At 38.6% G+C, this 27,185-nt stretch overlaps 1 protein-coding gene across 1 annotated transcript in view; it reads left to right on the top strand.

Moving 5' to 3' along the window:
- The first annotated feature begins 8,070 nt into the window (after positions 1-8,070).
- ACTN2 (actinin alpha 2) overlaps positions 8,071-27,185 on the top strand; it is a 66,132-nt gene continuing 47,017 nt past the window's right edge. Inside the window, exon 1 of the mRNA XM_030268242.4 lies at positions 8,071-8,335. Within this exon, the coding sequence (XP_030124102.1) occupies positions 8,201-8,335 (135 nt within the window). The 5' untranslated portion in view covers positions 8,071-8,200. The remainder of the gene's footprint in view (positions 8,336-27,185) is intronic.

The raw sequence follows: 27,185 nt of genomic DNA, 5'->3' as shown, positions 1-27,185 counted from the left end.
CATATACTTCCATTTCCCTATACAGTGGATAATTTTAGGCTAATGAACGCTGCTAGTATGGAATGTCTTTTCCCTTATGTGCTTTACAGAGTACAATTGCATACTGCACTTTTCCCCACTGGATAAGCTTGACGGTTTGAACCTTTAGGCCCAGCAGAATCCTAAATTTTCCTGGTATTTCCAACATGCAGTGTTTTAAACATTCTCTCCTGCAATTGGAAGTGTGGTGATGCTCCTAACTCCCACCACTGGTACTTTCACAGTTAAAAATCAGGCCCTACAAATTTAGGGCCTGAACAGCCTGGTCTTCCATAGATCCTCTCTGTGTCAAGGTTACTAATGAAAGTGGTACAAGAGGAATCACTGAACCATTGGGAGCAAATGAAAAAGTGTCATGGTGTTCTAGAAGCACATTTATGACAAAATAATATTGCCCCTAGAGAAGCCTCAAATATATTTGAGTCCACTCATTTGAATTGCAAAATGAGCTTTCTGCAGAATGTTTTTATTGGGGAAGATGTGTTTAGATTGTATCTACTGAAAAATTAATGTAGGAGTTTGCATAAATACATGTGGAGCCTTACAGCCTCTAGGGGTAATTTTACCTTTGCTGCTGACTCCACTTCCAGTAACTGTTTGTAGGAACTGACAAATTACCTAGAACAGCTTCTGGCTTAGAAAAAAACCCCCACATGTTGAATTTGTTTCAGCTGTGAAATTCTGGAAGATTACAGCTATTCCAAATTTAACTATGGCACACAACAGAGATCTAGACTGCCCTTTAGCCAATTTATTGTAAAAATGAACTAGCTTCAAAGGGAAGAAACATTTAAATGCTCTCCTGTCCTCCTTTGCTTATACTTAACTGAACTTAGGCAGGGTGAGAGGTTAGCTAGTTAAGACACAAAGGACTTGTCCACATTCAGAGGTATTGAAAATAGACCAGAGCCTTCACCATGAGTAGGTTATTGCTGGTAGATCTCAAGAGCAGGCTGATACTGGCAAGTGTGTAAAACTGATACTTATTTCTCCCAACATAAGAATGTCTGAAGTTGGTGAGAGGGACCATAGATGGAAGGAAACAATGTCTTTAGAACCAGATTTGGAAAATTCGGGTCTTGCTGCTTTTGCATCAGGTATTGCATGAACATTGCTCACTTTCTCTGTGCTGGTTTCTTAATGCAGCTGAGTGTCAGAGTTAAACTTTGTTGGACAGCATGGAAGGACAACAGTTCTGGAAAACTTGTGCTATACATAAAGAACATGTTATCCCTGTTTGGCAGTAATTCAGGTTATGCCTAATGCTGCTGTATACAAGGATGAATTTGCTGCTTTTATTAATCTGTGTATCACTTCTGTGCAATGAATAATAAGTAGATAGTATTCATTTTTACAAACTGGCAATTTGTTCAGGTTGCCTTCTTGAATGTGTAACTTGAGTATCATTGATGTTAGTGATATTACACTGGTGTATCTGGAAAAAGAAATGAGGGCATTGAGACTGCAACTTGTCAAAGGTCAGTCAGTCAATGTGTACAAATGCTGAGTTTAGAATACAGCAGTGCCTGATATCCTGTGTCCATAAGCTCTACCTCATAGCTCAGTGATTTAAAACCTATGCCTCTCAGATAATTGTTGTCTGGAAACTAACTTAGTTGATGGTGTTTGTTTCTAGAAAAATAAAGGCATATTGTCTTTGCACTCCTTGTCTCTCACACACTTCTCTCATTGTGACCAAAACTAATGCTGAGTGATGTGGTGCTATTTTAGATGACAGTCTCAGTTAAATTAGTTCAGGGTCACAGGCTAGCCTACAAAGGATTTTTTTTTTTAACTGGTTGTATTAATGAATTACAAATTGTGTCATCAGTTGCAGCTTTCTCATTGCCCTAGTCACACAGTTTCTCCTTGCTTAGTATCTCTCTGTGGTAAAGCTAAGCCAGCATAAAATAGGAACATAGACAGGTTTCTGGGAACACATGGTGTGCGAAGGTTTCTTCAAAAGGTTTGTAACAGGCCATGCTATACCCCTAGTCCTGCCCCTTGCATTCTCGTCATGGAACCATTTTTAAAATCCTGGATCTGTCTCACCATTTTTTCCACTATTACGCCAGCCCTATTTGTAGTTTCCCCACCTGTTACTGTGTGTATTGCTCCACAACTTCAGTGTGCCAAGACTGACTGTTGTGTGATATATAAAATTATAATGTACTTTCCCCAGTTTTTCTGTTGCCCACTTTTAATCTGTGCAAAGCATCTATCAAAGTTTCTGATATTATTTAGTCCATGATCTAATCTGTCTTTTTGAGTTGCACCTACCCTGACAATAACTGTTAAACCAAAAAGGCGCCCTCAAGAGCCTAGCTCAAGGGATAAGGGACTTCAGGTGTCGTGGTTCCTTATGACTAGAAATGCATCAGAATGTGAAGCCCGTGAGGGCTCTTCTCATTCATGAGAGATGATCTTGGGCAGTGCTGCCTGGCAGTGCCATCACTAGAGGGTTTGCCCAGCTATGTTCCACCTTTCAGCACTTGCCTTGCAGTTTGTGATTGTTACTATGTATTACAGTACTGCCTAGTGACTCTGGCAGAGACCAGGTGCTGATCGATTCCTACTGCCCTGAGCCCTCTTTGAGAACCAGGGACATCTGCTGTGCAGGGCTCTAAGCATGGCCCTACAAACAGTGGGAACACTGCTTCCAGAGTACAAGGGACCCGAAATCCCTGACATCCTAGAATAATGCTAGGGATGTTTGGGTGCAGGCCACACACAGTCAGGAGCAGTGAACACAGAGGTGAAGGATGTGTGATGGGTAAAGCACACTGTAATCATAATTGTGTGGATTCATCAAGGCTTTTAGACAGACAAAGCCTCTGCTCCTGAGAGTTGTTTTCTAGGCGGACATTAGGGACCCAAGCAAGAATTGCTGACACAGTTTGAGATGGCAGAGTGTGGCACAATAAGCTTGTTTCTCTCAGTGAGAGTAGTCTAACAAGCTAACACTCAGGTTTTTGGGAAAATTTTACCTGAATTGATTTGTTCAAGGTCACATAAGGGCATGGTCACACCACATCTCAGCCCCGTGATTTTCCTTCCGCACAAAGGGTTGGCAAAAGCCGGTGATGTCAGTGCAGTCAGCATTTTCTCCATGCCCCTGAAGCCCAAGCTATGCTTTAGTAGTATTTGTTGGTCCCATAAATGTTTCTTGCTACACTTCATCCATGGCTCAATTCCAGGGACCGAGTAAGTTGTCTCTATATATAGCTGATGAAACACTTTGGGGTCTTCTGACAATGACAGTTGTTACTGTGAAGCCAGCAAATTAATTTTTTCTGTTCTTTCTTCATTTTTATTTCCAAACCTGTTGTTGGAAATAATATACTTTAAAAATGGCCACTGTCTAGTTAATATCACCACATATGACTAGCATGGAGAATTTTCAGAGTCAAAATTTGTGCCTCTTGGTGCTAAATGTGGGAGGGCTAAATATGCTCAGTGCCCACAGTGCTTTTCCTTAGCTCAGAGAAAATCAGGGTTTTGTTCCCAGATATATGGCTCCGTTCTCTTCTTTTTTTCTGCTTTTCTTATGTATGTGTTGGTGTCAGAAATATTGAGTTTAAAGTTTATTCATACTACCTTTACAAAATGAATTTAATTTCTTGGGGTTTTTTTCTTACAATATAGTGTGTTTTTTACCTTGAAGGCAGCTTATATTTATTGCATGGCAAAAAAAAAACCCTGAAACACCTCTAATAAATGATGAATGCATTTTATAGCACATCTTACCTTTCCGCTTAGCTTTGTTAGGGAAATTTATGCATAGTTTTTAACATAATCCAATGTTTTGGCCCATCTAAATAATAATTTTCTTAAATAATTGAGATTTATGTTGGTTGAGCTTTAAACTAGTGGATATTTGCTACAAGTAAAAATAAATTTTATGCACAAGAGACAGTTATAGTATGCTTTGAAAAGAAAATGCTTTTTGATCCTTGTTTTAAGATTCTAGTAACAGTTTACACAGAAGAATAGTCACTTTGAGTTTATTTTCTTTTAGCTTTCATTGACTTCTTTCTTGAGAAAGCATCCTACTGTTCTTTTTCACAAAGAAACAGGCTGTGACTAGGACAAGATGATTACTTAAAGACTCAATGGCTGATTGAGCTCTCATATGATACTTTGTCTTCCTGTGGCCTTCCTGAGACAGTTTTGGCAGATATTAACTATTGTGTTCCTACACAGAAGTGTTACAGCTCAAAACTAATGGTGACCATTTCCATGTCAGTTGATTGTTTCACAAGCAATTGTTTAAGTAGAGAAATCTAGCTCATTTGTTATTCTAGATCAAATAGATTCTAGATTAAGTTCAAATAGAAGGATGATCTGGTGAAACACTCTTGCAGTGTTCAGCATTTTTGAAGTTTTAATAAAAGTTGTCAATTTATTCTACAATTCTGTGAGAGGGAAGCATAAACATGTTGAAGGATTGAAAATCTGAGAAACAGCAGAAATGTAAAGGACAGTTCTTGAAAGAATGATGATGGCTTTTGACAAGTAAATGAATGTTAAATATAAACTCTGTGAAAAGCTTCAATTTCATTAAGAAGAATGATAAAGATTAATGTCTTTAGGTAGAAAAGCCCTTTGATTCTCAAGGAGCTTCATGAAAAGCATACCAGAAAGCCTTCACTTGGGTGGTACTCACTTGTGTGAACTCACAGACCTGTTGCTGCTAGGAAAGATCTGTCCTTTTGGTGCTCCTCATGCGTGGGAAGTGATGCCTGTTTGCCATAATGTTCTCCTGGGTTCGAGGCACCATTCTTCTGGATAGGCTCCTACTAGTGTATACGTTAGCATGAACTACATCTGCACATCTTCTGCCAAATAAAAGACAAAAGTAGTTGACAATTCAGCTCTGCCATCTCTACTCCTGATCTCCCCCTGCCACCTTATTTTTTCTAATCTGTTTGGCAGTCATGAATATTCTTTTGTCTTATCTCATTGTAAACAACCTATGTCATTTCTGCCTTTAAATATACTTGCTGATTTTCAGGTGCCTTGCCATGTCAGCTTAAGATTCCCTATTCATTTAGTTCATTGTGTTTCTTTTTCTCTCTTTGAGACTTTTGTCCGTTCTTTCCTGCTCAGGTTGCTTATTTCTTTTCTGGTTTTATTTTCATTCTCTTTAGGCACACATAGTTCATGGCTACACAACTCTGCCAGGTATATTCAGGAATAGTCCTAACCTACCTGGAGTGTGTGAAGAAGTTGGGTGAAGCAAAGTGCTTTATTCATAGTACTGTGCTAGGCACAGCTTTCCTTTTCTCTTGTTGAGCTGAAAGAGGCAGCTCCCTTTCCGCTTCATGTTTGGCTCTCTTTCCAGTTTGGACCTCCATTCATATGCTTCTCATTACCATCCACAGAGTTTATAAAATTAAATTAAAGTAGTAAACAAAATACCAGATACTACTCCTAAAGCTCCATCTATAAATATCTCCCCTGCCTACTCATACTGTCTGATTAAGAGGCAGAAAGCAGTTAGAGAACCTAAAGCAGGTCAGATTCCATCAACATAGGCAGGATTTTTTAAAAAAATGGGGCAACTCCATTTAGCTTCCTAGTTCATAGGTAAAAAGCCCAATATTCCCAAAATGCACACTGACCATGTTGAAGGCTCCTATTTTGACATTTTCAGAATTAAATAGATTTTTCATTCTGAAACACTTTTTGATCCAAACTGGGCTAATATAACATAGACAAATTTTTAATCTCTCAGACCAGGTGAGGGATGCTATGGTTCTGGCTGTTGGTTCCTAAGAACAGTGAAGGCATTTTTGTTTTATTTGCTTTGTTACCAAGTAGTGTTTACCTATGTACCAAGTAAACATATAAAAATGAACAGTACTTTAGCAGCAGTGCCTACCTGTACTTTGAGAAAATCCAGTTATTTTATGAAAAACTTAATAACCTTCTTTAAGAATTCTAGAAAATTTGGGTAAAATGTCCTTTGATTTCTAGAAATCTAGACATGGGTCTGATTCCAGTCCTAATCCACAGTGTGATTGGATATTCTTTGTCAAAGAAATTCTTTGCCAAAGCACCTCAGTTTTTATTTCATGACTGAGGTGGGCACCCTGGCCCATATTAGAGGGTTAGGACCAACAAATTAATAGAGTTGTAGCTAATACCTCCCTGTATGAAGCCATCAGTACCAGTAAGGCTCACCTGTACTGCACAGTGGGGACTGGTGCAGAACCATTTCCATCCATGTAGATCCCCAGACACAACAGTGCCAGGAAAAGGCACAAAATTGGCTGCGATGGCTCCCCTCTAATGAGGGAGTGCATGGAAGGTCATAGGTTTCATCAGTGCAGGAGAGCTCTTTGTATGGGTCACAGCATTACGATTTATGTATGTACTTCTAGGACTCCTCTGACTTCTTCCTGCATTTCCTTTAGAAACTTCTCCTGTGCTCTATATAGTGAATAAGAAGAAATAGTTTTACTGACTTTGAAGGCTTGAATTATCATTTCAGTGCTTGCAGTTAGACTTGTATTGAAAACCAAAGGTTACTACCAAGCTGTAAAAATGAACCACACGAGTTATACCAGCATACATATAATGTGTACACACATGGATTATGTTGTTTTGTAATTACTATTTGATCCTGTCTCAGAGTATCCTAAGAGAATGCTCATCTGTGTTTGAACAAAAAAAGGCTAAGCATAGCATTTACTTTGTTATATAGATAGATGGTTAGCAACCTTGAGAGTATTTGCACTGAGCAAGTGAAAAGCATGTGGTTCTGTCTGGCTGCTTAGATTTGGAATTTCATTTTTAGACTGTTTCTCATAGTATGTACATCAGTCTTCAGAAGTTCAGCTTGCTATTATTGCATGATTTGTTGCAATCGTCTTCTGAATTCCAATTTGCAGCCTTAGTGCTACATTTACAAAGTCTTTTTGAGCTGAGGAATAGTATTTTCTGTGCATGTGTGCACATTTTGCTGTTTGCTGGGAGTTAAGGGATAGTAGGGAAATTGGAAGAAAACAGTGCTTTAGTTAGCAATGTGAAATGGAGGGCATACGCTGTCTAGGTGTAAATTGTCCCGGTCATTTATTCCCATTGGCTTGGAGACATACTGAGACTTTAATGAGCACAGTTTTCCCTTAACCTGGTTTTGAAAGTTAAGGCTTCCAAAAGCTCAGCTTTGGTGAGCATTTTCAGTTTCTAGGTGAGGTTGGTATTGTATCCAGTGTGGATGCCGCTAGAGAAGATGACCTTGGCGGCTGATAGGTTCGGGCATTAATGACAAGCTCCATGAAGAACGTAGTAAACTTGCCAATTCCCAGAAGAAATATTGTTGCCAAAGCAAGTGAAATGAGAGGGCACGGGAGATGCCAGACATGCTTGCCGGGATGCTTGATCTCAGCGCTATCCTTTTAGATTTTGCCCTGTGCAAAGCACGGGGAAATAGTTCCTGCCACACGCTTGTAAAGTTACTGGTTCCACAGAGCTTTGTATGGGCTTCTTGGTGCCCACTTTTGGGTTTACTGAGAGTGTTATTTTGGCAAAAACGTGTGCTGCTTTTAAAAGTTGTGTTTCCATGCTGTCTGGTGAACTCCAGACCTACTTCTACTGGAAAGCAGTCTATCGCTTGGGTGTCCTTGCTGGGCTGGCTCGTGTAATCCTTAATCTGCAAGTGCCAAGTGGCTCAAGGCGGGACACGGGCTCAGACGAAGGCTAAGCAGTGTCGGACTGCATTAGCAGGTGGCAGGCGGGCCTTGGGGAGCGAAGCAAACCGAAACAAAGGGCAGGTGCGTGTGGGGCTGGCAGGGCGGCCGGGCGGGCCCTGCGGCCGGGCCGGGGCGGCGGCGCTGCCCGCCCGGGGCCGCGGCGGGGCCGGGCCGCGCCCAGCGCCACGTGACGGCCCCGCGCCCATAATAAGCGGCGGCTCGGAGCCGCGCCGGGCTCCGCCGCAGGTCAGCCGCAGGGACAGGGCACCGGGGAGGAAGGTCATCGCAGGGCAGTGTCAGCCTCTGCTCTCAGCAAGATTAGTCAATACTCATTTCCTGTCACCTCGCAAAAAGAAAAAAAAAAAAAAAGGAAAAAAGACACTGCTACCTACAACCTCTCAGCAAGTACACGAAACTTAAATTGTAGTAGAAGCCACAGCAGCTGAAGGTGATCCCTGGGTAGCATGAATAGCATGAATCAGATAGAAACAAACATGCAGTACACCTACAACTATGAAGAGGATGAGTACATGACCCAAGAAGAAGAATGGGACAGGGATCTTCTCCTGGACCCAGCATGGGAGAAACAGCAAAGGAAGGTCTGGAAATAATGTATATCTGTCCGTGTGTTCTCTGTGGAATGATGCCCTGTCTTACTGCCATGCTGTGTCTGGAATTGTCGGGGTTCTAATAAAATATATTTTACATTGTATAAACCATTTATATAATGTATAGTAGCTATGCCTTATTTTTAGTATACAGCAGTCCGTTTTTTAATTCTTAAGCGAAACCTATGTCAGATGAAAATAATTAATGGGAGTCAGGAGTTATTTTTGTACTGCACTGTGAGTATTCTGTCAGTACCTCTAGATTTATGGATACGAATTTCAGTAACTTTTAACTTTACTTCCTGGGTCTTCCTATTGGAAAGCAGACTGAATTGATTTGTATGCTTGATTGATTTTCAAAAAGAGTAAATTTCAATTTTAAACAAAGATGAATGAGATAGTTCAAAATTAGTGGGCAGAAAACTTTGCAATATTTCTGAGAGCAGACTGAGAAGTCACTTTTGAAATTGCAGTCTTGCAAGTTGGCTCTTATTAGAATTTATTATTTATCTCCATTCTGACTGAATCACCTGACAAGGAAAATATTGCCTAGAAATATATCCAGGTTATATTTGGAAAACTGTATGTCATTATTACGTTCCTATATGCCAATTCGCTGTCTGGGGGGAAAAAAACCAACATGTCTGTAAATTCCTCGGAATACACAGTTTAGAAGAAATGCTTCTTGCCTTGTAGGTGTAAGAGAACTATTTTGCCACCAAGTACTGCCTATGTTCTTTTTCTGAACATAGGCAGAAATTGTAATCCCAGCTGCAGTCACATCAATGCTTTGGTACTCATTAATAGTTGCAATATCTAATTTCATAAAATTAAGTTTTAAGTAGCATATGGAAAGGAAAGATGAAATAATGCAAAGGATTTATTGCTTCCTAATTTAAAAGGTGATGTTCAAGTCACAGCTGACAGATCTGGGATTAAAAGGTTATCTGCTGGTTACAAGAATGAAGAAAAGGGAGGGAGTGAGAGACAGTGCTCTGGACAATGAGGTTGAATATGCATTTTGCGTAGGTGAGCAGCTTAAGTAGAAGGTAACAATTTAGATCTAATGAAAGTCTCTCCCACTGTTACAGCTTCTATAAAAGATATGCTATAAAAATGTAGTTATAAAAGTTAGAGCTTTAGAATAGTTGGGACCAGTGGGTTTTGTTTTCCATTAAAATTTGTAGAAGCAATATTTTCCTCTCAAGATTTAGCTTGTAGCCTTTCTCCTGTTATTTTTAGCTGGTTTTGTTAATTTTCTTAAATTCATACCTGTTCAGATCCCACTGTGTGAGGATAAGGGGAGAAGTTCTGCTCTAAGTTGAAGTTCACTTTACTTGATATACCAGCTGCTGCAACTCCTAACTAATAATTAAGTTGTACTCATCAACACAGGCATTTGTTTTAATTTGGCACTCTTCAGATGGTGAATTATACTTTCATGTTTTATCATGAGAATGAAAATTAGTGCTGAAGTGCTTTAGTGATTTGAAACTGCTCAGTGTAAGAGGTTGTGTTACATCTGATTAGGATTCAATTGTCCATTATTTCAGAGAAAGCCATTTTCAATAGAAAATGGGCAGGTTACTAGATACTAATGCAATCTAATGCAGTTTTTCTCCAATGCAGATAAATGTTAAAAAGTGAAGAGTTTGGATTTGGTAGATATTCTTATAATAAGTCTCTTGATTCTTACAGGAAAGCGGGGAGCAATTAAACTGCATTGAAAATTTTATGTTTCCATTCCTCTGAACAAGCAGTACTTCAGCAGAAACTCAAATTTCCACACTGTCAAATTAAAGCAGACTCTGCTTCCATAGAATAGAGTGTGGTTTTGCTACTTAATGTTGTCAGTTCCCAGGGTTTAGTTTTAATATTAATTTGATACCACATTCAAATAAAATTTACAAGAGGGGAGCCTTATTCTTCGTCTTGGAAAGAAATCTGAGTTTATTATTACGTGAAAAGTAAGTACTCACATGATAAAGGGCCTGATAAACTTTGTAGAATGTCAAGGCTTCTATCTTTTCCTAATTTATGCCAAGACAGTTGCAGAAAGTGCTTTCTTAGTTTCCTTATTCATTAGGAGAAGACCGCGAGTACATGGGCACAGATATTTGTTCTAACTGGTAATACAATATTCAGAAGTGATCTTGGAGGAGCCCTGGCAGTTGGCAGCATATATTTTCTATTAGACAGCCTTGGAACAAACCAAAAATAAATGCCATTGTTTCTATTGTGGGCTGCCCTCTCCAGACTTGCCATTTCAGTGATATGCCTGGTATGAAATCTGTCAACAGATGCTGGTAACACATGATGACATCCATAGGATTACAATGGAGGTGACGCCTAATTATAACTGTGGTTCGTAGAATATTATGGTCTGCTGTAATCCAGGCTCCTTGGTGGTCGCAGATGTCCAAAAATACATTAGGAACACTAAAGGAAGGAAAGCTGAGTTGTAGTTTAGCACTGTCTCTCTGAATGTGAGCAATTTAAATGAGTTGGTTGAGGTAAAATTTAGCCTCTGTCAATTCAGGATATCAAGAAAATGCAACAATTTGCCCATTTTTGCATTAGACGCTCTTGGCAAAAACTTAAATGTGGCTGGGCATTTCAGATGGCAACTTTAAAGAAAGCAAAAATTGTATTTTGGATGGACATGCTGTCTACTGTAGAAAATAATTAGAGCACCATGGCCTTTGTGTCTTTTGAATATGTAGATATGTACCATAAGAGACTTCTGAAGTTTGCTCCTTGACCCACTACACTTCCACTGCCCATGTGTGCTAAAACAGCAGCTGAAAGATCTATGAAAATGGCCCCTTGTTTCTTCAGTACTACACAGAAATAGAAAAGTATTGGAAGTTAGAAAGCCTGGCCAGCGATGGTGGGATTATTTTCTTCATTCTGCTCTGTAACCCTAGACTAGGTCAGCTCACCTCTGACCTCAGTTTTCTCATTGGTAGAAGGAGGACAGCAGTGATGTTTGTAAGAAGTGGTAGAAGTTGTTTGTTCTATGGTCTGGCAGACTAGAGATCAGCTGTCTTTTATTTCTTACCCTGCTAGACTGGAGTGGAAATCATACTAGCTTATAATGGAAGACTTAAAATATAATTTATCTTTTCCTCATAATGTATTTATTTCTTAAGTTTTCAAGAAAAGTTCAAGACTCCACAAACATTTTCATTTTTCCTTCCCTGTATCTCAGTAGAACTAAAAGGAACATGAAGAAGTGCAGTGTCCCTTAGTTTAGGAAACCAAGCACAACAATGCTACTTGAAATGCACACACACTGTATTTTTGCCATGTTTTTTGATCTGCCAGCACTGCTTGGTGAGCCAGGTGTTTAATGTGACTCTTGCCTATTTGCATCTAAGAGAGAGTGTGCTTTTTAAAACTTTGACATGAAATGTGGTTTGTTGGATTTCCAAGGAAGGTTGTAAAACAAGTGTATTCCCTTTTTCAGGACAGTTGTATTGCAAGACATTAAACTGAGCTCACACATTTAACATGTGCCTTCTGCAGTCATAAAAACGTGTCTGACACGATTGCCCTAACACATGTAAGGACAAAACTGGGAACATGTTCCTTGCCATACTGACATTGTTATAGGTGAATGATCTTATTCTAGCTTGCTCTGTAGCCCTGGTGCCACTTCTTTATTAATGCAGAAGTCAATGTAAATTATGACCATTTGGATGGGGTATTTATACTCGTATAAAATAACAAGATGATTTAAAATATGTGTTTACTTTGATATTGCCCTCTTTCTGAATGCAAATCTACTTGATGGCACTGAACACTGTGCATTAGTGAGGACTTTGGAAAAGATTCTTAAGGAGAAAAGCTGTGTCTTTTCAGTCTTCAGCAGTGCATATCAGATTACTTTTCCAGTGTGACTTATAAGAATTTATCTGCATTACCTCCTTTGGCTGGTAATATAACTCTTGTTGTCCTTGCAAAAAAAACCCCAAAAAAACCCAACAAACCAAACAAACAAAAACCCCCATGTGGAAGTCATGTGTATGGCAAATTATTTGGCAGGAGCCATCAGAACTATGGATTATGGACAATGTTCTTATTTTTATGTTGCTGCAGCTTTATTGAGTTCAGCAGATTTGAGAGGTTCATTGCAGCCTGAAAGAGAAATTGACCTTGTGTTCAGTCTGACTTCAGAGTCTATTTATAGAGTTACAGTCAGTATCCTGGATTTACTCTAAAGTTTTCTTGCTCTTCTATGGATGGAATCTAAGTTGCTTTCTTATCAGAAACCTCTTCCTGTAGGAATTCTACTGGTGGGTGAGAAGACAGATATAGTGGAAAGGAACAACTTCATTCTTCATTGGGCAAGAAAAATAAGCAAAGATGAATGAATGAAGAATAAGTACAAGACCGAAAAGGGTTGGCAGGATAGGCTGATGCCACCAGCAAAGTTAAGTTCTACAGAACCACTTTTCATGGATTTATAGGCTCCAGATTGAAATTGTTGTGGAGAATATAACAATATCCTCATTGTGTGGAGGGCATTCCAGCCTAGGTCTTCCTCTTTTATTGAGATTATTTGGAAGTAAAATTGGCTTGGGTTTTGTTTTGTGGGTATTTTTGGTTTGTTTTTGTTTTTTGTTTTAAACCATGTAAAATTCTTGAATAATGAGACTTGGGGTTAGGCTCACACGGCAGACACAGAAACCACCACTAGAGGGTTTTTACTGAGGTGGCACTTTTTACCCACTTGGAATACCAGTGTGATTGTTGAGAAGGCAAAGATTCCCCTCTGCAAGTGAGCAACATGAGCAGGGTCTGGACATGAACGTAGGAGGTGTGAGGAAGCAAAAGGTCCTCTCCTTTCGAAGAGAGTATGAACTTCTCATTACCTAGTACTAACCTGTTAACAGTTGCATATCTCTTGTAAAGAGGGTATTTTTTATGAAGAGTTGAGTAGCTTTAGAACTACTTTCAAGAGGAGATTGAATATGCCAGGAGGAAAATCATCCAGAGTCAAAAGCAGAATGATAATGGAAAAACCATGTGCCACAGCAGTATATGCTATTTCATATGCTGCATCCTACACTGCAGTTCTTTCCCTCCCTTACCTTTTATGCAGATAATTAGGATTATGTAGGTGAATTGAGAATTCTGATGGCTGAAATGCAGGGTTTTCTATTAGTATTATAGTTAAAAAGTGCCAACAATTTCACCTTCTTTAGATTTTTTCCCCCTAGTGTTCAGCAAGTATTTGGCTGTCTTGTATAGAATAGCCATGTCTTGCCAAATGATTCTCTGTAGACACAGAGTGCACCTTAAGAAACATAGGTTTCAGCATTCCAAGGCCAAATGCTCCTCTTGTGGATGCATCAAGAATTTTTTTTTCAAATAGTAGATGCCAAAAGCTCTAGCATTATGAACACAGGAAGAGCATCTCTTGTTTTCTTTGAAATCCTATGTGCATTCTCAGTGGAAGATTGCCCCATAGAAGGTCTGCTGAGAATTTTGTAGTCAATAGACAAACATATTTTTTTTTTCTACAACAGCATGTCTTGATTTCTCAACATATAATGTAACTGTCCCAAGTATTAGTGATGCATCAGAAAGCCACGGAGTTGCAATTTCTTTTATCCTATGAAGAGTTGCCATGAGAGCAGAATGAGTCCCTGTAGATATAGGTAATGTGTTTATGGCCTGTTCTGTACAATTTGCCTCTTAGAGATTAGTGCTTTTTAAAATAGTAACATGTTAAATTCCTCTTGCTGATGTTACTTGCATGGAATGGTGCTTGAGAGGAGCATGCTGAAAGGATAGTGGAGCGGTCATATTTTGTCTTGGAAGCTGTCAATAAAGTGTGCAGCCCTGAATACTGTGGTGCTGGATTAGAAAGGAAAAATTAAAACTATTATGAAATTCACTTTACAGGAAATGATTATGTAGGTTTTCTTTACCAATACTAAGTGAGAGAAATCAATCAATATTATGTTTCCTATTTAAACTCAAATGAACCTCTCAATGTTGACCCATTCCAGGTTCTGTAGGCTTTTAAGCATTGTCAAATTGATAATTCCTACAGTCTCAGTTTAGCTGTTAATTTCCATTGACCCCCAAATATATGCCAGCAACAGATTATGAGAAGAAATTATCAGAACCATTTTATAATGGGAAGCAAATGCTACCTGCTTCCTTTACTCATAGATACACACCACAATCTCCCCTGAAATTTGCGTAGTAAAATGTCTGTCTGTAGATATGCTGATCCAATTAGTAAGACAATAAGGATTGGAAGAAAGTATGGATCTAAGTGGGTTTCCATAAGCTGCAACCAATGTGCTTAAGAGCTAGAGAAAAGCTGTGTGTTAAGTAGTGGATTTTGCAATAATCTCTTGGGGGTGGGATGTCTGCATCTTGCCTGAATCTCCGTTTGGGTCACTGGAGAGCTAAAGAGAGAAGCATGGAAGGTATTTACTTGGGAGACCTCTGAGGGTTTTCAGCCCTGAGACCACAGTAAAAATGAATCCGTGCTTGTGCAATTTCTAGCCCCGTGCAAACAAAAGCTGGACTGGGGGAAATTCTGTAAACTAATGAATATCAGTAAGAAAATACCATTATTGCATCATCAATTTCCAAAGTAAACTAGAACAGCTTTGCAAAATGAATTTTTACTGCTTTTGGCCAATGGGGCTAGGTCAAAATCTTTCATTAAAACCCTTCTGTCTTCTCAGAAGGCAGAAGACATCATTATGATGGAAAAATCAGATGCCAACAAATGCCTCACATGAATTGATCACTGTAGCATAAATTCTGATCTATTTAATGACTTTTAATTTAGCTAGTAATTTCTGAATTGCACTTGAAAGTTCTACTAATTAATTTCAAAGGGACAGAGCACTAAGATTTTCTTTCGTTGTAAATGGCGATTAATATGTAGATATTGGTAGTATTTTAGAAATTGTACTGCAGACTCTGCTTGCAGAAGGATGCGTTGGATTTGCAGCTGGAATGTAGGTAGATCTGATGCAGGAAGAAACATGTCAATGAAATAGAATTAGATAAGAATTTGTACTGCTTTGCTTTGTCCCAAGACAAAAAATGTCCCTCCTGTGTGTTATTTTATATCCTTACAAATAAACAAATATAAAAGTGCTTACACAGTTGGCAAAGTTGAGTTGGTTTCAATGGCTTTACTGCCAAGCATAATTTCTTCTCAGCCAGAATTGTTGGGATAAACAATGTGTAGCTGATGTGGTATTCCTCCACTGTGAGCGCTGAGAAGTTGCTGACTCTGAATATCTCCTTTATGGCCATGCACTCTTTACTTTCAGCTGATATCAGAAGGGGAGAATGTGTTCACACCGAGTACTCAATTTCTTCCTAAATTAAATTTCATTCCTCATAGTTTGGGGTACTTTTCACATCTTCAATGTTTGGGGAACACCACTTCATGAAATGCTGTGATAAGAGTGTGTGATGTTTGTTTTTAGATCACTGGTTTTATTGGTTAGAACTATGCCTCAGGCTGAGCGATTTGATGCATAAATCTTATAACTATACAGGTCTTATACAATGCTCTATTTCTACACAATAAAATTTGGCAGGTATTTAAAGATAGAAGGTTCCTCTTTTCACATTAACAGCAAAAACACAGTGTTAGGACCACCCTCTGTGCCTGTTTCTGTACAGAACCTGTAGCAGCTCATCCTGCTGGCAGTACAAGGAACCCCAGTACAGATCAAGGCAGTGTGGTCTCAGTAATCCTCAAACTGCTGGTGTGAAAGGCTTACAGGGCAGGTGTTACTGCTCTGCAGGAAGAGACAGGGGCAGAAGGTTTTGAAATGCAATGATCTCCTTTTATGAAAGTGTCTCCGACTTGAAAGGGTAGCTTGTAGAAATACACTTCATACTTATGAAGGCCTGTCCAGAGGGAAGCAGAAGGTGACAGCTGTCTGGCTGATTTTTAGTTAGTTCCTATAATTGGACCTAAAATTTCTGAATGTGCATAGAGAGGAGAAAATAAATCCTAAATTTATGTCCTAAGTGCAAGAAGGGGCACTGCTGCTCCTGTGTCTGGTCCTGGTTTTTACCCACTTTTGAGTTATAAGGACACATCGCTTTGCCCATGTCTTCATCTCCAAAAGAGTGGTTGTAGTACCTCTGTGCTGGCTTGGCAGATGGCAGTGATAAATGTTTACTGTACTTGATATGAGTAAGATTTTCCATTTACTTCAAATGCTTCCTCCCAAGTGCTCTGAACTGCCAGAATTCCTTCAACTGGAAATTGGATGTTTTTATTTCTCTTAAAAAAATTTATAAATTCATGAAGGCCAGCCATCCATTACTTTGATAACTTGCAGAACCTAATTTAGAGCAGACAGATTCTAATCTTAACTGTCCCTCTGAAAAACCTTGATCACCCCCACTACCGTAGGATTCTGTGGAAAGTGACTACCCCAGGCTAAATTTAGTATCCATGATTATTGCTTAAGCATCTAAGGAAACACTCATATTTTTTATAGGTGTTGAACACCCAGGCATTTCCACTGACGTCAAGAGGAACTTCTGTCTATTTTGCACCTTTGAATCAGCCTGTCATTTTGGTAGTCACAGAAAGGCTTAACTATCTAGCATTAAGTGATTTTTTAAACTCTGTTTTATATTTAATCTTGGCACCAGTGTAAGCTTTTCACTGCTGCAAGACTTAAGACATTGCACTCTTTAATGAGTAGAAAACTGGTACCCAGCTGCATTGAATTCAAATATTATAGAACCCCAAACACCCAACTATAAATGATTGTGTAGCTCTAGGGTATTATTTCACCTTTGAGTTTCTTTGAGCTATGAAAACCTCTATAGTCCAAGTTTATCTCCAGCTCAGTTCTGGAGAGTAGTTCCACTACAAGATTTCTTTGGCAGAGGAGCTGATCATCTTTGACTCTACTACTATCTGTGGGCTTCCAGTCCCCTTCATTTGCTGGTACAATGATCTTCTGCTATGTACCAGATCATGGAAGAAATTTGAGGCAACCCTCCCTCTTCTTAATACTTCTTAATCCTAAATAATTTCAGTAACGTGGTTTGCAGTGCAGTCCCACAAGCAGCTGTATCTGTGTGTGCATATATTATGTACAATGCACTTATTGCCCATCTGGCATTATAGTAAAAGACAAGCAAAACACCAGACATGAGGCTGAAGTTGGTTTTCTTTCCTTTTGTCTGAGGCCTTCATTTCCATGACGGAGCACAGGTCTCAGAATGGCTCCTGTTAAAAAGAGAGATAAACAAAGAATTGTTTATTTAATTGATAAAGCAGTTTGCTTATCACAAACTGTCTAAAACTGTTGTTTATGCCTTCAGCAGTTACAGTCATCATTGTTTATTTACCCACCTATTCTTAGTTAACTGCTTGAGAACTGGTTACTTAGTTAAATTTCTTATTCGTGTATAATCAAGTCATCCAAAGATCCCAAGTAATGTTTTGCTATTTATTCTGGTTTAAAGAAAACGTAAATAATTTAGGAACCTGAGTCTTACTAAATGCTATTTAGAAACTCTGAAATTTGTCTGAAAGGCTGCTGTCTTACAGGATATTTAAAATATTTTATAAAATGTTATTCTATAGATAATGCCTCATAAAAAATAATTAAAGCATAAACAAACTAGCCCAGTATGTTTAAGTGGTATCTTTAACCACATAAATAACTAATTTCTTTAAAAATCAGTTTCTTAAACCAAGCATGAAATAAAAATGGAATTTTGTTTAGTGATCAGTTACAATAGTGAAGCAATTCACATGGACAGATTATGTGCTTTGTGTATTGAGAAATGCTGCATTGAGTAATGTGGCATATATGCCACAGAAGAGCCTTTTGTTGCATAATTGGGAATTAATGTATGAGGTTTTTCTTTCTCTGTAAGAGTCTCAACTGAAACCTTCGTTTAGATTACAAGTGAAACTAGCTTTGGTTGTCTCCAATGTGCTAGATAACAGAATGCAAAGAAAACATTTACTGTGTAAATGTTTTGGGATTTGACTATTGACATATTTTCCTATAGTTTATTGGTGTCAGAGCCTTAAGGATGTGTGTTTTGGTAAGGGTAAAATTGAAACAACTTTCAGTATCTGTCACAACCTGTTTTTATGATTATGGAAGTGCTTTAAAGAATGCTGCTAAATTGGATAGGAACATAGTTTTATCCCACTCTGACTGTATTGACAAAATTTATAATGGATTTACTTACTCACCTGGCAATGTAATGTATAATTACTGGATAAAGATAGCATGATGAAGAAAATCAGCAGAGAAAGCAGAGGAAAGACATTTAGAAATCCAGTCAACCAAATCCTGCATTAGCCTACTTTAATTAATCCTTCTATTTACAGAGGCCATACCTTTATTTCCTTCCATACTGTAATGTGTGAATGCTTCTTTCATCTCATCCTAAATATTTGGCCATTAAAATATGTATCTGCTGAAACAAGACTGTTATCTGTGATAGTTCATGAGCTCTTGGGAAACCAGGAGGTGTAACACTGTAATGTACAGCTGGTGGGAAAAGGATCTAAAAATGGAGACAATAGGAGATCCTAGCTCTTGACTAAGAAGGTTCATTTGGCATTGACAGGGTGGTGGCAATGCATGTTTTTTGTTTAATACACTTGAGAGAAAGCCCCAGGCAGTATGAGGGGCATTAATTTCCCCTTTGAAACACACCTGTGGACTTCTCCCTTGAAGATCCACCACAGGATCCTTTTTGGGATTACCTGCACTTCATTTTCAGCTCCCCACAGGGAGAGACAAATGAAACAGATTGTTCTTTTCTTTTGTAACAGTGAAGAAGTGGACAATTGGAAAAGAATATAGAGGAAGAGAGAAAACAGTAAAATGACTGGTCTCAAATATTTTTTCTTTGCTGAAACAGCTCCCTTCAAACCTGTTGGCATTTTTAATGCACATCTTTTCCTGAAGAGGTCTTATAGTTCGTTGATACTCTTGTGAAGCAGAAATAAAGGAAAAGTGGTGCTCCAGAATTAACTCATTCTGAGCCAAGTAGAAATGGGTGAATTTATTTTGATCCTATCACATTTCAACTTTGTTGTATATTTTGGTCCCGTGCCACATGCAATACCTTTTCCTATGCTTTTTTTCCTTGTGTTTTCAATATTTAGCTCCTTTGTCTAACTAGCATATTAAATGAGACTTCCCAAATGTCACTTTGCTCAATAGTGATCCAGAAAGCACCAGAATGCAAATAGGTCTCTGTTCCATTAACTGAGCATGCCTTCAAAAGTATCAGGAGTTGTCTTAATTTTGTTCACCCAAGATCTGTATCTAAAAGTCTTGTAGAGAGCAAGAGAGAGGATGCATGGAAAAGAGATATTTGGGAGCATGAATCAATACCTTGGTGTTTCTACCAGAACTTAGACACTTCATGTTCTGCAAACTCTCTGCTTGGGTCCCTAGTGCCCTGCCTGACTGGTTGGAAGGGGTATTTGGACAGCACTTTATGAGATATGAATATATACCTCTGTGTAAATGCAAAGATGCAGTCTTTATTACATGGATGACAGAATCCATTAAAACTCATAAAAATGTGTACATTTCTTTGTGGCACTCAATTTTGTGCAGTGTAGTGGCAAATCTATTTTAATGCCCTGACAACTGGGCACAAATGAATTTATTTCTAGGCATGCTGTGTGAGGTTCTGTGGTGTAAAGTGATCAGGAATGCTGTGTAAGATGTTAGTAGCTACACTGCTGCAGGTTCTAATGTCAGGCTTATTTGTTTATAAAGTGTACATGCAACCTCTGCAAAGTGCAGTGTATCAGAGCAGAGAATATGTGGTTGGGGTGCTCTAAAGTTAGCTTACCCTGTTAGAGAGAAATATTGTTGTGCCACGCAAATCACTGGCAGTCCTCAGAGGTTCAGGCTGGATGCTGTGAACTCCCTGCTGTGCTGTGTAGGAGTGCCCTGGTTCTGTCAGAAAGGCACAGGTCCTTGTGGGGGATGCATCTCTATTTCTGCAGATTTCAGTAGGAGGCATTTTGAAGGGCAAAATTTGGCAGTGCTACATGTAACAAAAAGAAAGTCTTCCATGATTCGTTAATTGTTGAATTAATAAATGCTAGTAACAGTGTGGCAAATTTAAAGAGATCAGCATGTTTCCTTTGAGGGAAATACAGAATCAACATCTGAAAAGATAAAAAAAGCCATTGACCAAAAATAGATTATTCAAAACTTTGCATTTGTGTTATTCTGTTGATTCTTTTTTTTTTTGTCTGTGTTTGGTTTTGTTTTTAAATCTTTACAGCCATTTAAGAACTGTCTTCTGAACATACTTGATTCACAGATAAATTTTTCACAAATATTTGTTTTTTAAGGATTATGAAATAGAAGTTCTTTCACTTTCTACAGCATTTTAAGTTTTCAAAATATACATGAGACTGTGACATACACTCCATTGTAAAGATTAACAGAGCCTGTCTCATCTTGCATTTAGAGGTCTCAGTCCATAGAATGTAATTATATTTCACCTCTACCGTGGGATAAAGGTTTTGGACATGTAAAGAGGTTTTATAATTTGAAGGAAGTTATAGAGGAAGCTGTGGAAGAGCAAGTACCCAAACAATCATTACTCACAGTCTGTCTTTTCAGTCTCATTGGAGATTGCAATTTAATATGGGGGCTATTATAACTTGGAAATTTATTAGTAATTTGAGAACTTTGTTTACTTCACAGACTATACCATTATTTATCATTCTTTAAAGCTAATCTTCCACATTGAGAATGTGCATTAAATAATGGTATGTAATCCAAAATCCAGAGGTATTAATTCTGTTATGATGAGGTATTAATTTGTTGGTTTACATAAAAGACAAAGAGAGCAGAGTCACTAAAAGACTGTTGTGTAACTGAAAATGATGTCATGCATGTTGGTACTGACGTAGAAGGGCAAATGAAGAGGTAAGATCATAATAAACAGCAAGGGATTGCTCCCCATCACTCAATCTGGCTACTGTGAATTATCCAGGGCTGACATAATGCAGCTGGACTTGTGCATTTGGACATAGGATTCTCATAGAGTATTTCCTGGGTGCTGTTGAGGACCATCTTTTTCCAGGGATTCATGCATATGATGTGAATGAACAAACTGTATGGCAAAAATAGTCATTCACATCCAAGAGAAAGCTGACTTGTAGTGCTTAGCAAGGTGGTGACATTATTAATTAAAAGTCTCAGTATTGCAAAGCCTTCTGAGTGGAATATTCTGATAGCTCCCACACCCCAGCTCATGATGAAAGATAACCTTGTGCTGAAGATGGACTTTTAATTTATTGGTTAGGAGTGTGTGGCTGATGGGAACCTTTCACTTTTAGGTCAGTGTTTTGAACCCAAGCCAGGTGAGTAAGTGACAAGGTTGCTAACACATGCAGACTGTTTGGTAATATCTATGAGGTGAGTTGTATGCTCAGTTTAGCTCTCAGAGGGACAGGTGTCCCCATCACTTAAACCACCAGAAATGGCAGCTTCATTGGAGCTGCCCAAAACTGACCTTATTAGTGAGAGGTAGGGACAGTGACTTTTCATCCTAGAGGTGAAAGCTAAAAAAATTTCTGTATGTGAAAATACTTTCTCAGATTGCATCTGCGGGGTTACTCACAGTCATTGCTATTCTTAAACAGTTCCCTGAGCTACTTCTTTCTCCATACTGGAGGGGCTGGCACATTGACTAAAGAGTTTAAGGAGAGAAGAATAACTAACATGTAACTAGATTTACAGTAGTAGGTAACTGGTTTATACTAAAAAGCCCAATTTGGTTTTTAAATGCAGAATTAACGTTGGATGACAGTGAACAGATACTGAAGGTGTTGGTAGTTATGTATTGTTTTCTGTCTGTTCAGAGTAGGTTCTGGTTTTGAATAATTTCTTCACAGTTCTATATTTACAAGACATTTATCATTTAGTCAACTTTCTAATCTCTCTTGCTACTCTTTCTTTACTGGGCTTTTTTCAGGGTAGTGTTTGAGCATCTCAAAAACAATGGTTAATTTCCCCACAAAATAGTACTGTGGAATATGGAGGGTTTATTATTATCCTTGAATACTGAAGTGGGATGCTGTAAAGCACTCGGCTATGGCTAACACTTACTCCCATTGTTTTGAAAAGGATTATAGTCCCTTGTGAGGAATCATGGGTCATAATTTGCTCAGCATTTAAGACAGTAAAGATATTTTTTAAATTCCTGTCTTAAGTGCCTTAAAGGCTGTTGCAAAGCAGGGGAAGAAAACCACAAGTGTCAGGGTCTCTTCTCAAGGATGATAATACAGACCACAGGAAAAGTGTGTACCCATAAAACAGGTCATGGAATCCACTTTCATTTTATTTTGATTTGTTTATTTTCCCATGAATTGACTTGGACTCTCCCTCTACCCTCTCTTTCTTCATCTTTGTTTCATTATTATTGTCTGTCTTCACCATCTTTTTCTCCAATATCACTGACAGATCTCCAATATTAGATTTCTTTTTGCTAAGGGAAATTAGAGGGTCATATGAAAATAGAAGATGGAAATGGGGATCACCACTTAAAGAACACCCTGACAGAAACAATTTACAACTACCTTTTGCTTGCCAAGTGTTTGGATTCCTACAAGGGAGTTGTTTTCTGCTGAGTGACTTCTTTTTTTGTAGTCTTTGGATCACTTATTTGGCAGGACACAATCTGGCATGAAAACCTGTCTTCTTGATATTCTCCCTTTCCACAGCTGCAGTGTAGATGTCAGTTAGGATATGAATCTTCCATGAAGATCATAGAAAGTATGACTGGGAGAACGGAGATTTCTTGCTTATCTGAATTTGGCTTTCTTCAAGTTATTTCACTGATTTGTTAAAATGAGTTTGAATTATAGCTCTGACATGAAACATGCTTGCAGACCCACTGTTTTGTTGTCTTACTCAAATGTGATAAGCATGCACCCTGTTCTGTTATCCAAATGAGTAAGTACAGGGTAGTATAGGAAATGCTTCAGGATTCCTACAGAAGTCTGTTTAATAAGCCCTTCCACTTAAGAGTAGGCCACTACTCACCATTAGTAGGAATAAACTCTCTGTCTTGCTAAACACTTTTTTTCCACTATGGTTTTGTGTTTAGTTTTCCCCTTTGACAAATAGCTGGCTGCTATTGCAACCAACTTAGGTACAAGACATAAAAGATCTGCTTCTGTAGAGTCTGGGTGAGGGACCTTTGAAATACTTTGGCTTAACCAGTGCAACTAGGACTAATGGCTAGAGTCTCAATAAAGTCATGAGCAGAGGACATGCCTGTACATAAATGCAGGCTTAGAACTGTAGTTAAATGTTACTTTTTGCTTGCTTGTCCTTGGAAGTTTAATTTAATATCAATTTGATATAGCAGAAGCTCGTGCTTACTTACCTAATTTCCCACTTTCATGTAAACAAAATATGCCTGACCTTTTGGAAGACTATGCTTCTCCCTTTTTTATTGTGACAGACCATTCTGGTCAGCTTGGATGATAGGAGTGTGTTAAAAAACATTCAGAATTCAGAGAACCCATCAGAAGTAAGCAGGAGTGCTTTTTTTCCCCCCAGACAGTTCCTTTGTCTTTCTAATTCCTTCACCTTAACAAATTGGGTAGCTTGCAATTGTTGTAAAGATAAAAATGAGTAAAAATATCTTACTATTTTTATAATGCAAGATAAAACCATACCACTGCTTTTACTAAAGATTTTCATAGGATCCTGACATCTTTTATTTCTGTGTTATTTTTCTGAGCAGGCATCTTTTATTTGCATGATGCTTGAAATTCCAAAAATTAAAAGTAGATTTAGACCAGCATTTTCCTACGGATCCTAAGTACCTTTTAGTTTCAAATGGGATTTTTAATATTGCATATGTTCTCACTTCTGAAATGTCAAAGTTTTTGTTTGAAAATATATTTTGAATAGACAGAATCATTTTAAATTTAAAAAATACTCTTAACAGACAACCCTATGGTACCACATGTATTTTGTGAAGTCACATAGTTGGATTTTGACAGATGCTTTCTTAAAGGGTGTCATCAACAGTACTGAAAAAGGAATGGGCTTCCTTCAGGGAATGGAGCTGTTGGATCATTGTATTGATGGTCCATCAAAGCTCTGAGTTGTCTGAACACTTGCCTAAATTTTCACATTTAAGCCTGAGGCTTCTCTCTTGCATGTAAAGATGGGGTTATGTGCTTAAAACTTCTCTGCCTTTTCCAGCTATCTCAGTAGCTGGAACAAAGATATCTGCCTGCTCCTAATAAACTTTGCAGTATTTTAACTGTTTTAGCCTCCTCAAAGACCTTGTGAAACCTCTCACTTCCTTTCCTTCCTGTTCTTTCCTTAAGGAAAAAAGGCTGAGGTGAGGATAGTGCAGGCAGTGGCCCACACTAAATTTTCCATGCAACTTGCTATCACCTGAGGTGGTTTAGTTGTTGTTGTTGGCTTTTTTTTTTTTTTTTTTTTTGCAGTTTAGACCACTGGGAAAACATAAACTTTCTCTGTTGTCTCCTCTGAAAGAAAGAACTAATGTCAGTCGGTAACAAAAGGCTTAATAATCAGGGTTCAACCTTGCCAAATTATTCTTCAAGGGCTATTTACATGCTCTGGGTGTTTTTTTTTATAATAGTGAGCACTGTAAAACAGACGTGCAGTCATTCAGTACTGGAGGGAGTTGCATGTTTTACAGGAAACCCTAGACTCACATGGGATTAGGCCACCTGGTTTGCAAGGACTGAGGTCTCCCCAGGCCCTTCCATGCAAGCAAAATGCAGAGTGCCACTAAGACGTGTGCAAAGTCCTATGTGATGAATGCATCCCTTTGGTGACTTCTCCTGTGAGTGATAAAACTAAGGGAGTGGAAGGAAGTTCCCTGAGTTAGTAGAGCAGATCTGCTGGCAGTGCAGAATGTGCCAGCATATCATCTCTGACGCCATCTGTTCAGCTATATGGATGGATGTGCCAGAGAAGGAAGGGATTAAGCTTTGGATTTGGAGTATTTATGATGGAGCTTCTATTCACTTCCATTGTGAGATGGTTCTGTGCTTATCCTTTCTGGTGTTCCCAGGAATTGACTTTGACATAGTGCCTGTGATTTGAGGGTTTCCTTTTAATAACATTTTGGAATATGCTAAACATTTCCCCTGCCTTTACCTTCATGCCATCCTTCACAATATTTTCCCTCTGTTTCACTTGAATTATCGCTATGCTCTGGCACATTTGGTGTTAAAATCCCAGTTTGCTTCCTGGTGTTCTGATGTGATCCAGTTGTACTGGTGAAGCACCTCTGCTGCTCTGCTGTTAGAGTTATTCTGGTTATTTCACTAACATATACCAATGTATTTGGGTTTCCACTGCAAGGGAACAGTTAAGAGTAATTCAAGCCGACAGCTAAAATATAAGATTTTGTTTCTTTTCAATTCATAAAAATATACTCATGCATGTATACAATATAGGTGCTGTAGATGTTCTAGGAACAGATGAAGATACCATATGTAGTTACTGGTTTGCATCAAGCTAGTTTAAAAGTGCTGTGCAATTTTCTGCAGTATTTCACCTTTCAGCCTCTTTTGGGAACAGAATAAACGGTTAAGAGAATGAGGGCCAACACAGACTGTATCCTGTGTCAAGAGTCAAGAGAAAACCCCTGATTGTGCAGCCATCAGAACATGCTGTGGACACAGGAGCTAGGAGATCATGTTGCAAGTTCACAACTTATATTTTAAACCATGGATAACAGTCAGATGGGAAATTCTTCAAGGGAAAACCTCAGTCTGGCCTACTGGGAATGTTCTGGCAGAGCTCCTTCTGTAACACCCTTGTCATGCACTCAGAGCACAGTAATGTTCTGTATAATTGCAGAGTGAATCACTGCATCCCATTTAGCCTGGAAGTAATGAAGACCTTCAGCCAACACAAAGGGAGAGGAAGAGCCCTTTAGAAGAAGGGCTGTAAAGCAGTTTCAAGAAACAACTCTATCAGACTGAAATAATTCAGGATAATATGTATGTAAACAAATGTGTTGAATGTTTGTATTTGAAGTTAATTTTAGACAGGTGTGTTCTCCTACTCTAGTTATTAGAATTCAAGGACCATGAAAAACAAGTTGTAATTCTGTTTTCCTTAGCAGGCACAGAAAGTATTAAATTTCCAATTCAAGTAAAACCAAATTACTCCTTTGAGCAAGTAACCTTTCTTGGGCTACTGATAGGGGTACCGACAAGCAGACACATGGCTTTTGAAATAAGTGTTAATTTTGAACACTTATAAATACTATAGCAGACAGAAATTGATTTGAGCTGGACTGAATGAAAGGCAGAGTTAACCTTGATGTGAGATACATGTACCAAATAGGATGCAGGACCCCAGTGCTTCATTAGGCTGAAACCACTTCTGAATTTCAGTACTGAGCGCAAGTGTATCCCCTATGCACACAGGTTATCCTGGTGCTTTAGTGATGTTCATTATGGACTCGCTGTCGGTGCCAAACTAGGAATTTATTTTACATCTTCAAGAAGTGGAACAAGTTGTCTTGACTCACCAGTATTGGAGGGTGTGGTGACTGTTGCTTTCTCAATTGTCTTTATCATATTTTCATGTAAGTATGTCAAACTTGTTATCACAGTATCTTGTTTTCTGGCTTTGAACCACTATCAAGAGCAAGTTATTGTTACACTTACATAAAAAGGACACGTTGACTTTTGCAGAGCTGTAGGACAACTCAGATCTCAAAGGCACCATTTTTCCCAGGAAAGCATGTCTTTCACTGTGTCTGTATAAAAAATATTTTTACAAATTATGCATACCCTGTTCTT

This window comes from Taeniopygia guttata, chromosome 3 (genome assembly GCF_048771995.1).
Source record: "Taeniopygia guttata chromosome 3, bTaeGut7.mat, whole genome shotgun sequence".
In the NCBI taxonomy this organism is placed as follows: domain Eukaryota; kingdom Metazoa; phylum Chordata; class Aves; order Passeriformes; family Estrildidae; genus Taeniopygia; species Taeniopygia guttata.
The sequence above is the reverse complement of the archived record's forward strand: the minus strand, read 5'-3'. Positions and strand labels throughout refer to the sequence as shown.